The following is a 16341-nucleotide window of genomic DNA, read 5'->3' on the forward strand; positions in this document are numbered from 1 at the left end:
GAGCAGACTGGGTCTATTGTACTAACTGTATTATTCATTTTAAAATTATTAAAAACATCTTTAAAAATTTAAATTCTGTAGCAGCTTCAATTTAAGTTTCAGCAGCAAATTACTGCAGAATCCAGGGCTCATGTCACAAAGTTAAGGTCCAAGGAGTACAAGAGGCCTTTGCTATGGAAGTTACACGAACTTTAGAAATTTAACAAATCCCATGCTCTACATCACTAATATTTCCCAATGAACAAGAGTCTCTTCTACAGACACTACCTTTAGGAGTCTGCTTTAACATGGTTCCACCTGAAACTTTGCTGATCTTGTGAACAGATGGGCTCTCACAAGTTAGTGGGGGCTTTTCATTATTGTTGGTAACTCAGATTATGACTGTATTATGCAGTTTACTGACTCCTGAAGAGCAAACGTTTCAAGTGAAAATCTTGAGCTGCTGGAGGCAATGGGTGGACCTCTATACCCCAGGCCAGGGTATTTAAGCATTACAGTCAGGTCAGAGTTAAATACCCACCAGCTCAGAGGAGAACAAAAGGTACTCCACTGCAACTTGCCTAACATTTACATTGCCTCTCTCTGCTCATTAAACAGGTTTTGGTTAAATAATGAACAAACTGTATTACAGATTCCGATGAGAATTCCAAAATTATAAATCAACTGGTAAAGCCCAGAGGAGAACGAAGGGAGTGGGAGGGAGGGAAGGATAATATTGACTAATATAAAGGGCGCAGCTTGACAGTGGATATTCCTGCCACACCTGATCAAACAGGCTCCGTGGGGGGAGGAAAAGGGGAGGGCAAGAAGGGAGATGGGACAAGACAGCCTGAAATTTGCATCCGGAACAGATTAAAATGGATTCTTGAGGGACTGAGAAAATACATAATATATATTACTATAAATGCAAAACTGTACTAAAAGCTAACTCAAATGTCAAAGATTACAGCTTGAATAAATTTAAATATAAAAGCCATGTGCTTCCATGAGTTAATGAAAGAGACATGAAAAGAAAGTCTGGACAATAACTAAGCTCTGGCCTCACTGCCCAGAGAAGGTGCTGGGCTTAGCACAGTAGTGCACATCCTTCAGCAGACTCCACCAATACTACAAAGCACTGCTTGGATTCCATCACATGCCTAAGGCTCAGACAAACTGGGCAAAGCATTGTTTCCTATTCTCAGGCATTAAAGTCAGAGCAGTTACTGGTGCTGAAACTGCCTGTTTAGGAGAGCACCTTGTGATCAAAGTGAGATCGCACTCTAATGCCTTACACAAGCAGGCACTCTTTTGACACCACCATGGCAGAATGAACACAGGCCATTTTTGCATAATCCCTCACGAGCTCATAGGAAGCTTCTGGGTTACTCAGTACATGGAACTCTTTCTCTTTGCAATGAGCAATTAGAGGTTTGGGTTGAATTCATTTGAGAGAAGTTATTGTGGACAGTGCCCAAATGCTCACCAAGCCCTGCCAGCTATTCATTGTGACTGTATGAAAATATCAGGACTTTCCAGTTCAATTTCGTTATTGCTTGACACACCATTTCTGATAACGTCTGTTACCCTAATTACTGCCAGGAAAGGACTTCAGGAGGCCCACCTCAGAAAGAATCACAGCCTCATTCAAGTGAGAGCCATTGCAGTGGTAACATATGAACTCACTTCTTTTAACTAAGGAATGGAGCAGAACGTCCCTATCGTTTCAGGTGTTAGGCATAAAGGGATTCCAGGGAGTAGTTCTTCCCATGGCCCTTAAGGCAATGGATATGTTCATCCAAATTAGACGATGACAGAAGGCTTCAAAGCATTTAAACTGACTTGCTCAGGGACTTTGGGTTCTGACATGATGCCTCAGAACCAAAACATAGTCGAGAAATTTAACCAGGTAGAAACTACCTACCTAAAATTTCTGCACTACAAGCTAAAGACAAGCAAGTTCTCCAGGCACAGAGCAGAAGCCCCTATGCCTTCAGCTAGTCATGAAAAAGGAAGGAATTATAGCTCTCCACTGACTCACTCCTAGTAACTTCTCTTCGGTGCCGGGAGGTGATGCTCCTGGAGTTTCAACAAACACTGCTTTCTTAGCGGGTTCCTAAACTCAGTGCCAAAAGAGTAGTGAGTAAAGTCCACCAGTGGGAATGTGCAGAGACCAATTCAAAATAAGCTTAACATGCTTGTGACTCTAGCCAGAGTTCAGTAGTGAAGCAGTCATTGCAAAGTTTGTTTCTGTTATGTTCAGTCATGAGACAATGGGATTGGGTGAGATTTAACAGAATACACACCTGACTTGTGAGTCTGAGAGGAAAAGGCTCATGCCAACAGATGACTAGCTTAGAGTAATGCAACTGCCCTGACTATGTTAGTGAGAGAAGACATTCTGCTCCAGGAAAAAAAAAAAAAAAAATTTAGCAGGGCTCACTCGCTATTGGCCCATTAAATGTGTACCAATGACCAATTCTGGCGCAGAATCAGGTCCTATCAGACTTGTTTATATGTACCATATAAGAGTGACCTGTCCTCTCAAAGCTCAGGGAAATTAATCCACATAGGTTCACTTCCAGAAAGAAGGAAGAGCAATAGTGAAATTCTAGCAGTCATTGCAGGAACGTCTATCACAGCTGTTGGCCTCCATTCAGTGCAAGGCTAACCAGGGTTTCATCCCTGAACCCAGGAGATTATGTTGAAATTGCAGTCTGTTTGCCATTAATTACAGGCAGCAGGTGACCAAACCTGCAGTCCTAAGAGATAGGAGGAGGAATAAATCAAATAATGGGGAGGCTCCTTTTTCCAAGCAGAATTTTCCTGTCACTCATAACTATGTACAGGAACAAAACACTTATCACAGCTTGGACAGAAAGACTACATATGTTTATGCACTGATCTCATATACTACTACAAACATACTGGATTATAGAGACAGATGAGGGAAAACAGAGAGGCATGGGTACAACGGCTACAGATTGAACAGAAATATATGTGAAGCGTCCCTCACATGTACTGCATAAACACAACACAATATATAAAAAAACAAATGGTCATAGGGTAAACTTCTGGTCTAAAGCTCAGAGCATGTGGACATGAGATAACTTCAAGGGGTTGGAGATTCATTAGCCAATGCTACAGAAAAAGTTATAAAAGCAATACCATACCTCAGAACAAGCAGGTATGCTAGACACCAACATTTCTCAGGTGGATGAAAGTCTAACAACACAGGCAAGATGTTTGAGTAACTGGTATAAGCACATAAATGGCATGTGATTAGTCATAAGCATGTGTACACACTCCCAGTAAAAAGGCATTTCCCCTATTTATGGACTGATTTACTATTTTCTATAAAGGGTGAACGTGTTAGTGCTTTTCCATTACTAAATATTTGATCCTTGTGTAAGAAGTGCCAGACACAAGATGCTGTATTTGTGCCCAGGTACAGACATACCATATTTACACATTCTATTGGATATGCATACCTACACAGTGCACATATGCACTTACCGGTTATGTTAGTTAGTACTTCTTTCAATAGACTAAAGCTGTGCAGCAGGGGATCCCGTTCTTCATCCTACAGGTTACACAAACAAAGGAAGTACTTAATGAGACAGATAGATACCTAAATCACACAGTAAAAAAAGATATGCAGGGTCCACAAAGATATCATCTCCTTTAAATTTTCCTTCAGAACAAACCATATTGAGAGATTTTCCAAAGAGGGGAAGGTAGGTAGGTTGGGTTCATTAGTTTCAGTCCCTCCCTATTCCATCAAGATCAGGGGAAAGTATTCAATTTTCCATGGCTGAGTAGCTGGGGGGGGGGGGTCAAGAGCAGAATGCCCTCTCAAGACTCAGCACTCTGTTTTCGCTTTATGTCGAAAGAAAGAATTTTTATTTGCTTTCCACTACTCAATAAAGTTCAGGGTAGATATATGCCACGTTAATACCCATAGCAAATCCTTATGAACCAATTTAGTCCTCAGAGAGATTTATAATGGGAACACACCAATGATACTTGGCACTGCAATGGTAACTTGAAAAAAGAGCCACTGTAAGAAAGTTACCAGAGTAGCTATTTCCTATAGCCATAATTTAGTAGGTCTGTTTTTATGATCACATGCACAGGTTCCTCCAAGCTGCATGCACATACAGCTACAACTCCTACTGGAAGGCACCAAGCACTAATGAAGAAATGCTTCTAAGAAGGCAAAAAGGCCTGCCGTTTGACAGATTGAAGCCATTTATGCTAGATTAGAACCATCTGTGTTGCATGTGCCATTTTACATTGCATCACAGATATAGTACAACATACACACATTGCACTGCTAAACTGAAATGCTGGCTGAGGACATCATGTGAACCAAAACTCTCGCATTAGTGATCTTTTAACAGATCAGGTTTTGAAATACTATTTCAGCCAATGGCATAGTCACAAGACAGACAAAAAGAAAGTGACAACATACCACATAAAGGGTGAAAAATGCCCCATTTTTATTAACTTATTCTATGCCCCAAATTTACATTTCATGGCTCTTATGGTTTTAAACTGTCAGCCACGGCACCACACAAAAGGCATGTAAAAATGATGCTAAAATGAAACAGGCAGTATTTTCAAACACTCCCTATGACACCAGAAGAGATTCCTACGAAGGTCTGAATAAAATGTTATGTTAAGTGAATGTGAGGGTATAATCACATATCCCCAACTCAGTCACTTTTCCAACCCATGGGGCAATCAATTTCCAGCTTCATCTCCGGGTGCTCTCCAGTAAAACATACATGCTTACAAGCACATACAGTTAGAAGGTCAAAGCTGTCTAAAGTAGCAAACCATAGGAAATTACTATTCCTGTGTTACCTAGAAAACTACTCTAGGGTGCTTTAGTTTGAGGGGACAGGAGGTTTGATTTTATTAAAATTTATCGTTTCTAGGTTCTTCATAACACAGACAGATCTCACCAACCCAAGAAAACTTACCAAATGTGTGTGAGTATTCCATCGAGCATTGCGTTTTATGGCACCCACCACTGTATTGATTTCACCTTGGACAATGTAAATATTCTTATCCACCATCCTGACAGTCCTAACAATAAAGAGAATCCAGGTTAATGCCTAGTTGTTCAAAATAAAGCACACTGAATCACCCCATGCCTCAGGCAGGAAATCGATCTGGTCCCCAGGTCTGTAAGGGACACGGTAGGGATGCAATTGACAAGCGAGAAATATTTGTAGAGAGTTCCCAATAGAACCATTTGGGTATATTCCCAGTTTTCCATGTGCAGACCAATACGGTTATTTTACTATGAGAAAGACACCACGCTTTTCCATATAAGAAGCATTCAAAGCAGCTAGCTAGATACATCAGGGGATAAGTGTGGTAATAAACAACTGCACTTGAGCTACCTGTCTCATTTATTTCCCAGTAACCACAAGGATTCCTGTTATTTATATGTACAAGTTTACCCATTGTATAACGCCATGCACATCTACAGTGCTATGTAAATATTGAAGCCCTATATAGTATAGGAAACAGCCTTAGACTTCTTATTTGTGCCCTTTATATAGGCTACTGCTATTTGATTTACCTGGAGTAGCAGCTCCTTGGGATGCTAAACTTTTAAAGATTAAAGCCATTTGTGTTAGATGTTGCGTTCACATGACGGTGATAAAGCACCTTAGGAGGAGGAAGAACACAAGCATGAAAAGCATGAAGTCAAGTGCAGGACAACATCAAGGAAGCAGTAAGGTTTACAGAACTGGACAGACCAAAGGGAGGGAAAATGGGAGCAGATAAAAGCAGGGATGTAGTGCAAGACAGCCTGAGGTCATGCAGGGCCTTGAATGCAGGGGCAAGAAGCTTGAATATGATGAACTGAGATAGAAAGCCAATGAAGGGATTTGCACAGGGAGGGGTGAAAGAACGGTATGGCTGGAGCAGCAGCAACATTTTTGATGGACTGTGAGGACACAGAAGTGAAGAGACACGGATAAAAGAAGACAATGTTACAGTAATCAATGCTAGATATGACCCAGGCATGGACAAAGATAAAGAAATGGGGGTGGTAATAACAGACTGATTTTAAGGTTATAACAAATAAGCAACAGGACTGATCAGGAGACCAGAGTGACAGGACACCATGCCTGCAAACTCAGAAGAGTAAGAATTGGAAGGCGAGCCAAGGAATGAGGATGTATAGAGGGACTAGACGCAAAAATGAGATGCTTAATTTTTAATAAATTGAGTTTGAGACGTCAGCAGAACATCCAGGAGGAGCTGAGAGACTGAGTAGAGGGGTGGAAACAGAGAAGTAAATCTGAGTATTAATGGTAACACCATGAGAGTGGAGTGGATCACCTAGAAAGAGTGTAAAGGGAAAAAATGAAAAGACAGCAATATAGGGGAGGAAGCAAATTGATGTGGAACTAGCACAGGAGAATCTGAAATAAGAGTCTGTTTATATCACCTGAATTTTTAGTCATGTTAGCACATTTGTAAAACATGTGACCACACGAAGTCACTTAACCTACTGCATTATCCCTAACTTGCCAATAGTGTAGCAATTACAGAATTCATCAAATGCAGACTCTTAAGAAAGTGTCAGATGTTGTGATTTTTTTTTAATGACCCTGATAAGGAAGTTTTTTTTCAGAATTTTGTTTGTAGAACTTTGAACAGGCAGGGTGATTAACAACCACTAGAACAAACTACCAAGGAAAATGGCGGATTCTCCAATGCAACACAGGATGCCTTTCTGGAAGACATGCTTCAAACAAGTTATTGGGCTCATTACAGAACTAGATGAAATTATATGGCCTATGTAATGCAGGAGGTCAGACTAGATGACCTACTGGCCACTTCTGGCTTTAAAAATCTATAAAAACTAGACACCTGTTAAATTTCAGCTACTTTTAAGGTGTTGAGCTTCTTGAAGCAAAAGCTCATCCTTCCCAAATACATATTCCTTTCTGGTGAAGGGTCTGTCTTCCTAAATCTAGCTCTACTCAGAAGCACTGCAGCTTTATTCAGATCTTTAGTGACAGCAGTGAAGCTATAACAAAAGTCATACCATTAACACTGCTAATATGCAGTAACATCATGAGTGGCAGCAAAAGTAAACATTGGAGTTATTCGCATGGGAACAGGACTTGAAAAGAGAGGAAGGGAGGAAGAAGAACTGAATCCCCCATAGTCAGTAGGCTGGGCAGTGTGGAGGGAGGAAGAAGAAAGTCCCTTACATGGTCCTCTTTACTGCAATAGCCAAGTGTCTTCAAGATGGACACCAATTCGACATATGAAAGTGCCCTATATAGAGTACAAGGACATCCGGGGGGGAGGGGGTCCTTCTTCCCCACTAGTGGCTAGTATTGGTCTGAAATGTTTACAAGTTTCAGTTCATATGTTCTTGTCTGCCAAATCATTCTGCTGATGAGAGCCTTCAGCAATGCCCTCTGGCAGCCAAATGATCATCAATTGAAGTACCTGTGTGTGCTCTTACATCACAATTACACACTGAAAAATGCTTCAAATGTGTGCCATCAAAGGCACATGATACTATCTCACACCCAGATGGAGCCCTTGGTTACTCAACAGTCAAATACATACGTACATCTCTTGGGTACAGGCATCAAGAGTCAGGGGTATTATTTTAGGAAACCATTTTGAGTCCTTTTGGGGAGCTAGTGCCTTGGGAAATACAACCAAGAAATAGCACCATCCTCTGGTTAAACTGTTAGACAGATTTCTATCAAGTCATCTCTTTCCATCACCTTTTTTGACCCTTTCTGAATACCAATTACCTGCAAACTCAGTGCCAATGAAACCACCTCAATGGATAGCAATCAATCACAGAAATGGATCCAATCCCCTTCTACAATTGGGAAAGGTGATTTAGTTCAAAACCAGGCTGCTGTTGAGCCAGATCTGCAATGTTCATAAGAAGACAGTAGATCACCTACTTTGTGAATTAACTGGGTATTTAAAAGTTCAAAGTTCATAAAATTAAACATTTCAAACTTACAGGAAATATGGTGCATAAGTTAATTTATTAATTTTTCACTGATACAAATGATAAACCTAAACAGTATGGCTGATCTTTCTTTGTTTGAGAGAACTGCATATTATCTTTGCCACCAAATCTCTCAGCCTTTTCAAACCTGTACAGCTGTTTGAACATTGGTTGAAGGATTGAAGTCACATTTGGCAGCAGACAAATGACTTTGGTGGCAGAAAAATGGTTCAAATAACCAGTCATTCATAAGATTGATGTTCATAAAATCAGGGTTCTACTGCAATTTGAAAATTTCTGAATAGGATACAGTCAGTCAAGTTCCACTGCAGATAAAATGCTATTAAGGAATAACATTAGGGAACATCCCTCAGTCCACAAATCACATCAACAACTCCTACCTACTTCACAGCTAGCCAGGCTACCTAAAAACCAAGTCAATACAGTGATATATCCTGCACTTGCCTGTCAATCTTCATATAGAAGTCTAATTCACTTGAGCTTTTTACAAACAGTACAATAACTGGGAGCAGCAAGAGCCAAAACAGTTGAAGAAACTCCTCTTAAGGCTAATTCTCGTAACACTGGACAAAAAAATAAAAAATAAAAAAAATCACAGATATGTAGGGCTGGAAGGGACCTCAAGAAGTCATCAAGTCCAGCCCCCTGAACTGAGGCAGGTCCAAGTAAACCTAGACCATCCCTGACAGGTGTTAGTCCAACCTTTTGGACTGACAGGGATTCCATAACCTTCCTTAGGGGCCTATTACAGCATTAAACCACCCTTTTAGTTAGAAAGCTTTTCCTAATATCTAAAAAAATAACGCAGAAGAGTACTTTTATTAACCCAAGAGGTTTGGTTCTTATTTCACTGTACTGTGCTATGGTCTGGTGACACGGAACAGACATTGTAGCATTTATACTCTATGAGACAGTTTAGGGTGCTCTCAAAAGTAGTAGTAACATAATACTTGGTATAAGGGAGAGGCAAGGCTGTGGTATAACTCCTCTGCAGCGCTGCTGTTAGCCTAAATGCAACAGCATTGAGCTAGCACATGGGAACCAAGAAGTGAAAAGGAATACCCTCTTTTAACTATCAAAACTGAGTGAAAAATAAAAATTAAACAGCATAAACAGTAGGGGTGACTGCTTTTTCTCTACTTACTTATGACTGATTAAACTGTCTTAGCTTTTACTTTTACAGTTCAAAAAGCCTTGTGTTGATACTGTCCCTCTAATAAGGCCACTGTCTTTGATCCTTCCTCCTCCAGCAATTAAAAAGATTGTCTATATGTTGCGTAAAGTAGTCTTCACTTTCACTTTTTTAAATTACCCATATTCAGTGAATCATCAATAACTGCTCACTTCACAAAAGTCCTCTCCAACTCTTTCCACCCTAAATAATCCTAGAGTTTGGAATCTGGTCAAGCGTATATCCCACGATCCTGCTGATTGACCATACTGCTCTTCACTCAGCCTTTTTTACCTCTGCTCCTCCTAAATTAGGGGAAGGTGACTAGAACTAGACAGTCCTCCAGCTAGGAGTGAGCCACATTATCGTATTTTATTCTCTCCCCACTGAACAATTCCAATCAGCTTTCTTAGAACTGCTGCTGCAACCTGGGCAGACATTATCACGCAACAGACCAGTGACTCCAGGTCTGTCCCCTCCAGGGGATCTCATATGCAGAAAACCAATCAGTGTACAGGGTTAGTTTATATTACTTTGGCCAGAGTTTGATTAATCTGCATTTACCTTTGAATGAGTTTCATCCAAGGCAAGACTGCCCCTTGCCCCACAGTTACTTCTTGATACATTAAGAGGAAAACCACTTGACAGAGACACATGTTTCTGTCTCCTTGTAGCCAAGGAGGTTCACACAAGAGAAAGATAGGACTGATTCCCCCCTCCCAGGCTTCAAGATGGGGTAAATATCACAGCAGGAAATTGTGGCAAGATGTTCTCTCCCACATCAGCTGGAGCTTGGCCAGGACACATCACCACACACACACCCATGACTGGGCCGAGCCCCCCTCCACCAGTACCCTACCCAGGACACACAATTCCCACCCCCCACCCCCAATGGCTGGGCCGAGCTGCCCCACGCACCCCTCTGCCAGCACCCTGCCCAGGACACACGGACATTCCCCCGTGGCTGGGCCCGACGCCCCGCACCTTGCCCAGGATACACCCAAAACCGGAGCCCTCGCAGCTCACCCCGCCGCCACCGCCCTAGGGCCCAACCCGCCGCCTCGCCCCCAGCAGCTCCCAGCTCGAGCCCCGGCACGTCCGCGCACGGCTGCTCACCAGGACAGCCCCACAGCCTGCCCCCGCCCGCGCTGTCGGGGCTCCCCACCCGCGTGATCTCCGCGCCGCGTCAACATCGCGATAGGGGCTCGCCACCCGTCACTACTGACCCCCGCATCCAAAATGGCGGCGCCTGTTGCTAGCGGGCCGGCGGCTGCTTTACATATCTGGCCGGCGCGCGGCGCTGCGGCAGAGGCGACCGCGGAGCAGGGATTCCGGCCGGCTGAGGGCTGCGCGGGGCAGAGACAGAGCAAAGGCCAGTGAGGGACAAGCAAGAGGAGCCAGCTGGCTGCGCTCTGCTCTAACTGACGTGGAAACGGACTCAATCTAACCCGCTGCCTGGTTACTGCGCCGACGAACAAGCCAGTTGACCAACCAGAACATGAACCTGGCGAAGCAGGCGCAGAGTTACCCAATAACAACAATTCACTGAGACAGGAGGCGGGACCAAAGCCCAGCAGGCCGGCGCCCCCCAGTGACATAGGGAGGAGAACCAATCACATTAAAGTAAATAGAGTTAGCACTAGAGTTCCCAATAGCGAGAACAGACTGTGCTTGGGGAGTCGGGACAATAAAGGAGGGTGAAACAAGTGTGGTAGATCTGCAGTAGTGTCCTGTGCGATGCATTATGGGTACATCGAACGCCACCGGAAACGACTAGTCCGGGAACAATTTCGCAGGACAGCGAGTGTAAAAAGTCCCAGGTTCCCCAGAGGTGGCGCCACCAGGCAGCGCTGCGCAGCTCCCAGTCTGAGCTCAGGGGGGGTGCAGCTCATAGACTATCAGGGTTGGAAGGGACCTCAGGAGGTCATCTAGTCCAACCCCCTGCTCAAAGCAGGACCAAGCCCCCTCAAGGATTGAACTCAGAACCCTGGGTTTACCAGGCCAATGCTCAAACCACGGAGCTCTCCCTCCCACCCTCTGTCAGCTGCCATCATGCACTGCCAGACAGAGCCCTTGGAGGGCTCCTAGGAGAGCTGGGCTCTGCCTCTGGCACTGCCTGCTGGATGGATTGCTTCTCCTCGCTAGCCTCACCCACCCCTTGTGCTGCCTGTTTAGATTGTAACCACTTTTGGGCAGAGACTGTCCCAGTGGGAACATACAGCACCTAGCACACTAGGGTCCTGCTCTCATGTGGAGCTTCCAGGGGATACAAAACTCCTATGAGTAGCAGTTCCCAGCATTCACTACTTCATCCTACCCTTTGTTCTGAGTCATCTGGAGACAGCGATTCTGGCTTCAAGCCTCCAAGGTCCTTTGTTGTCAGACCCCTAGCTAATTAAGATTCTATTTCCTTTCAAGGTCTCTCCTCTGCCTTTCTGCCCACCCCACCCCCCGAAAGAGCACCCCATAGCTCTTCAGCCTCTCAGGAACCCCACAATCTTTAAGATCCCCCAGCTCTTCATCCCCATGGTCCTGACATTCTGATTCTTTCCAGTCCCCATTCCTGCTTCCAACAACCCTATCCTTGACCAAGGAAATATGGTTGTTTCTTGGTGCCTCCTCTCTCCCCCAACCTTTTCTACAGTGAAGGGGCAGAGACAGAGCAGAGCCTGCTGCTTGCTGCAATGATAAGGAGGCAGTAGTTTTGCTTCCCCTGCCAATGGGAGGCAGGATGGAGAAGTATTTAAAAACCCAGTTTAGGACTAGTAGCCTGTCTGGAGAGGTGGGGCAGGACCCAACGGCACCTCTCCATAACATCTGGCTGTCAAAGATGCAGGGTAAATTATGCCTTAGGCAGAGTTGTAGCCCCTCTCAAGAGCAGACCCTAGGTGCAAAGCCTGCTTGCCTTCCTGCACCTCAATCTGGGTGCAACCACGTGGTCCAGTCATTCAGACTGGCTCTCTGAGCTGCAGCCCCCCTGGTTCCAAACCACGTTAGCTACACTGGCCCAGTGCGCTTTTGGCGACTCTAATGTTCTCTTTCGGAGCCTGTGACAACATAAGTTTGCAGTGACACAGAAACAGCATCTTCAAATCAACGCATTATTTATTCATTCCTCAAATGTACAAAGAGCAAAATGTAAAAATAACAAAAGGCCAACCTCCCTGCATATTATGTACATCTTTGTAAGTTCCCCTCAGCCCAGCTAACTCCATCTCTGGCAGGGAGCAATTGCCCTTGCTGCAGTTTCTAGCTCTGTGTGTTTGCCAGCCTGTCAGCTTTTCACTGACATTCTGGGTGCTTCTCTTAGCCTCTCCCCCCCAACTCCCCTCCCTTTTCTAGGGTCTTTGAGGTTTAGAAGCCCCTTTAATCTCAGCCTTTAGCCTTGGGAAGAGTAATCCATTGTAGCCTGGCTGGGGGCAGATAGGGGGTTTTCCCCAATAAACACCATTTCTATTGTTTCCTCCAGGACTCTTATCTATGTCATTGTTTTACCTTTCATAAGTTCATACATTCTAAGGCTAGAAGGGACCACTGTGGTCATCTAATCTGACCTCTTGCATAACACAGGCCAGAGGACTGCCCCACAACAATTCCTAGAACAGATCTTTTAGAAAAACACTCAATCTTGATTAAAAATGGTCAGTGATTGTATTGCCACCACAACCCTTGCGATATTGTTCCAATGATTAATTATCCTCACTGGTAAAAATGTATGCCTTATTTCTAGTGTGAATTTGTCTAGCTTCATCTTCTAGCCACTGGATTTTGTTATATCTTTGTATGCTAAATTGAAGAGCCCATTATCATTTTTTTGTTCCCTGCGTATGTACTTATAGACTGTAAGCAAGTCACCTTTCACCCTTCTCTTTGAGTTAAACAGATGGAACTCCTTGAGTCTGTCACTATAAGGCCTGTTTTCCCACCCTTTAATCATACAATAACTTCCTGCTTGAGTCCTTTAACAATTTCTATTGATCTAACTCCCAGCAGTCAGGCAGGTTAATATCAAAGAGATAACCTGAGGGGAATACGATATCTATAACAAATATACATAACTCTCCCATTCTCCAAGCCAGCTTCACTTCCACCACATTGCATCTACCCTCTCAAGGACTCCTGCCTCCAGAACTGTTGGTGCAGTTCCTGAGTTGGCCAGAGGAGCTGTGGGCTACCTCTGCAGCACACTCCTCCCAGCCTGCCTGGGAGCAAAGGGCCACGCTGAATTTAACAATGTACTTAGATTGTATACCCTTTGGGCACAGGCAGTCTTTATTCTGTGTGTACAGTGTCTAGTATAATCGATGCCTGGTCCAGGACTAGGGCTTCTAAGAACTACTGCAATAAAAATGCTTTTGAATGCACAGTGTGTCACTGACAGTAATTTGACATTCACACATGCTGCTTTATAATCACTATTTTTCATATAATTCAACTTTGGGGGAGAGGGGATTATGAAGCATTTGCAATATTGCAGTGGTGGCTACGGGCCAGACAGATTGGGGCTCTGTTTTGCTAGGCGTTATGCCCTGTTCCAGAGATTTTACAGTTTAAGCCAAGACTACAGACTAACAAAGAGACTAACAAACAGGTTGGTGGGGGAGCGACAGGATGTGCAACATTTAGCCAGTCAGAAGCAGTAATCACAACTCTACCTGCCTAGCCATATTTTTGATGAAGAAACAAAGTTTTTGGAGAAGACTCTGAAGCATAGGCCTTCCCTAATTAGCTGGGGCCTGATCCAAAGGTAGCTACAACTTCTCCCTATTAGGTGACCAAAGCAAAACGTTTCTTCTCTCCAGGGAGTGACCTCCACCAAGGCTGACTGCAATGCCCTTTGATGACTTAAGCAGCAGGGGCATGCAGGGGACGGGGTCATCATTTTCTTCTAAGCCCAAATGCATCAACGCTCATAAAACCTCCTGAGATTTGCCTGCCTGAGAATCTTGAGTCTGCAGGGAGAACTTAAGGTCTATTGAAAATGTACTTAGGACACAATTACCCTGCTTTTAAGAACACTCCAGTTCTGGCACCTCTTGACCAGGGAACCTGACTTTCCAGGGGTATACCACCCATTTAAGGGACAGTCCAGCGCTTACGGCCAAAACGTTCTGGCAGCTATCATGGAGACCTGCCCCGTGCTGTGGCAGGGTCTATAGAAACAGGAAATGGAAACTCAGCAGGGTGGGGACTAGAAATTATTCTGGTTGTTACAAGTTGCTAGTCTGACCTATGCCCTAGAGACTTTAGTTTTCTGCCTCTAAATTTGGTTGCTCTGACTCAAGGTTCTGAGGTAAGGGTCTTATGGACTGAGTTAAGTGGCTCCACCCCTGACTTTATGCTTAAGGAAAAGGCATGAAGCCTGTCTGCCTTCTAGAACAATAAGAGCACTAGGCAGTCTGCTGGCTTGTGTGAGTTTGGAGAGCTTCCTAAAGTGGACATTGGTTGTTTTGTGAGTAGTTCAATTTTGGCCTCCCCATTCTTGCCTTCTGTACACCGCACAGCATGGACGGCGATGGAATATTTAGAAACTTGCAGAGCTACAAGTTTTAGGCCATCAGTGGTAATTGTCACCAGCAAGAATGTCAGTGTTCCAACCAAGAAGGGTGGAATAAGAAGCAATATTTTCTAGTGACCTGAGCATAGACTAGGGACTCCTAACACTGAAACCAATTCTTTCTATGGCCTTAGGCAAGTCACATAACTTCTCTGTGACTCAGTTTCTTCATTGTAAAACAGGCATTAGAATACTGACCTACTGCAAAGGGGTTGCAAAGATTAGGTAATGAGTAGAGTTCTCAAGACAGATGGTCAAATGCTGGCCTTTGGCTCCTTCCCTTTGGCACTGCTCCAGCAGCACAGCGGGGACAGAAAGATGTTTCAATGAGGTAACTGTGGATTTCCCCCAGCCATATGTGAATTCACAGCTGACACAGCCAGCTTGGCCAGTTTTGTGCCACCCATTCCTGGTGCTAGCCAACGTCAGTGATGGGGGAATGGTAAGGGTGTGGCTGGAGCATGCTGAACTTGAGTCTGCAGTCTGGCTAGAAGTTTCCAACCAGTCTCCAGGATCATGGGGTAGGACCTGGAAATCCCTGCTATCCCCTCACTCCTGGAGATGGAAGGAGCAGAGTTCAGGTGCATATGACATTCTGTCCTGTAAAGTGCAAAGCTGTTATTTATAGAAGCTTGTCATGGAACCTGAAACTGAGCCAGCCAGGAACCTTCCACATGCACCCAAATGCATCTCAATGTGTTGATAAAGAGTGAACATTGCAACATGCTTTGCTTTTCTTCTTGCAATCCATCATTGCATTGTCAGGAGTCAAAAACATTAATATGATACGGCACCACAACTGTCTGGCTAAAAGAAAGTTCACACACAATACAGCTCTGCATTACCCACACTGAAGAGCCTTCAAATGCAACCCAAGCATTGCACTCTCCTGATCTGACATCATGTTGATGCGGTAGCACAGCATCTGGACAGACAAGTTCTTCAGAACAGTTCAGCACCACCCTACCATGACCAAGTGAACACAGTGATAATATGGTACTGCCCTACCTGGACTAAGGAACACTGACATGACACTGTATCACTCTACTCAAACTTGTGAGCATGCAGGCGGCACTGCTCCATCAGACCAAAGAGTTTGTGGATACAAGAACAACACACTGCCATGGACAGGCCCATTGTTTTAAGGGTGTCCCTTGAACCTGAATTTTAAAGGTATTACACTTGGTTCTTATAAAGCAGTGTTATTAAATCAAGGCAAAGAGGATTAGATATGCATGATTGCCTCTGGCTCCTATTACCACCACATCTGAGTTCTACTCCCAGAATAATGATGCTGCCTCTGATTAACTTCCGTGCTGTTATGTTCTCCTTAAATCAACAAGAAGCATATGGAAAGTCAGCCCCAGGGACAGCAATCTCACTGAATATAGCAAGCCTAGATCTTGTCCAGCAACCTAATGAATTCAGTCATTGCCCCAGGACTTGATCTCATCTTAGACATCTGAGCGGCTGATCCATCACACTGACTCCATGAAGAAGTTCAGGAAAGGTAGGCCGTGTGATTCTACAATGCAGCCCACTGTTGCTGCTCTTCAGTATGGAGGTGCAGTCTCTGGACACTGCATGCTCCAAACT

General features: G+C 44.2%; 1 protein-coding gene across 5 annotated transcripts in view; it reads right to left on the reverse strand.

Moving 5' to 3' along the window:
* The window catches only part of GBF1 (golgi brefeldin A resistant guanine nucleotide exchange factor 1), a 177968-nt gene extending 167324 nt beyond the window's left edge, over nucleotides 1-10644 (reverse strand). For 4 of the 5 annotated variants that reach the window (XM_084633244.1, XM_084633241.1, XM_084633242.1 and 1 more), the window contains exons 1-3: nucleotides 10305-10401; nucleotides 4968-5073; nucleotides 3496-3562 (exon numbers count right to left, since the gene is read on the reverse strand). In XM_084633244.1, the coding sequence (XP_084489370.1) occupies nucleotides 3496-3562; nucleotides 4968-5073; nucleotides 10305-10381 (250 nt within the window). In that variant the 5' untranslated portion in view covers nucleotides 10382-10401. The other variant, XM_084633243.1, reaches the window with a different exon arrangement.
* Between the last annotated feature and the right edge of the window lie 5697 nt (nucleotides 10645-16341).

The sequence above is a fragment of the Lepidochelys olivacea genome (assembly GCF_965140295.1).
Source record: "Lepidochelys olivacea isolate rLepOli2 genome assembly, chromosome: 7".
Lineage (NCBI taxonomy): Eukaryota > Metazoa > Chordata > Testudines > Cheloniidae > Lepidochelys > Lepidochelys olivacea.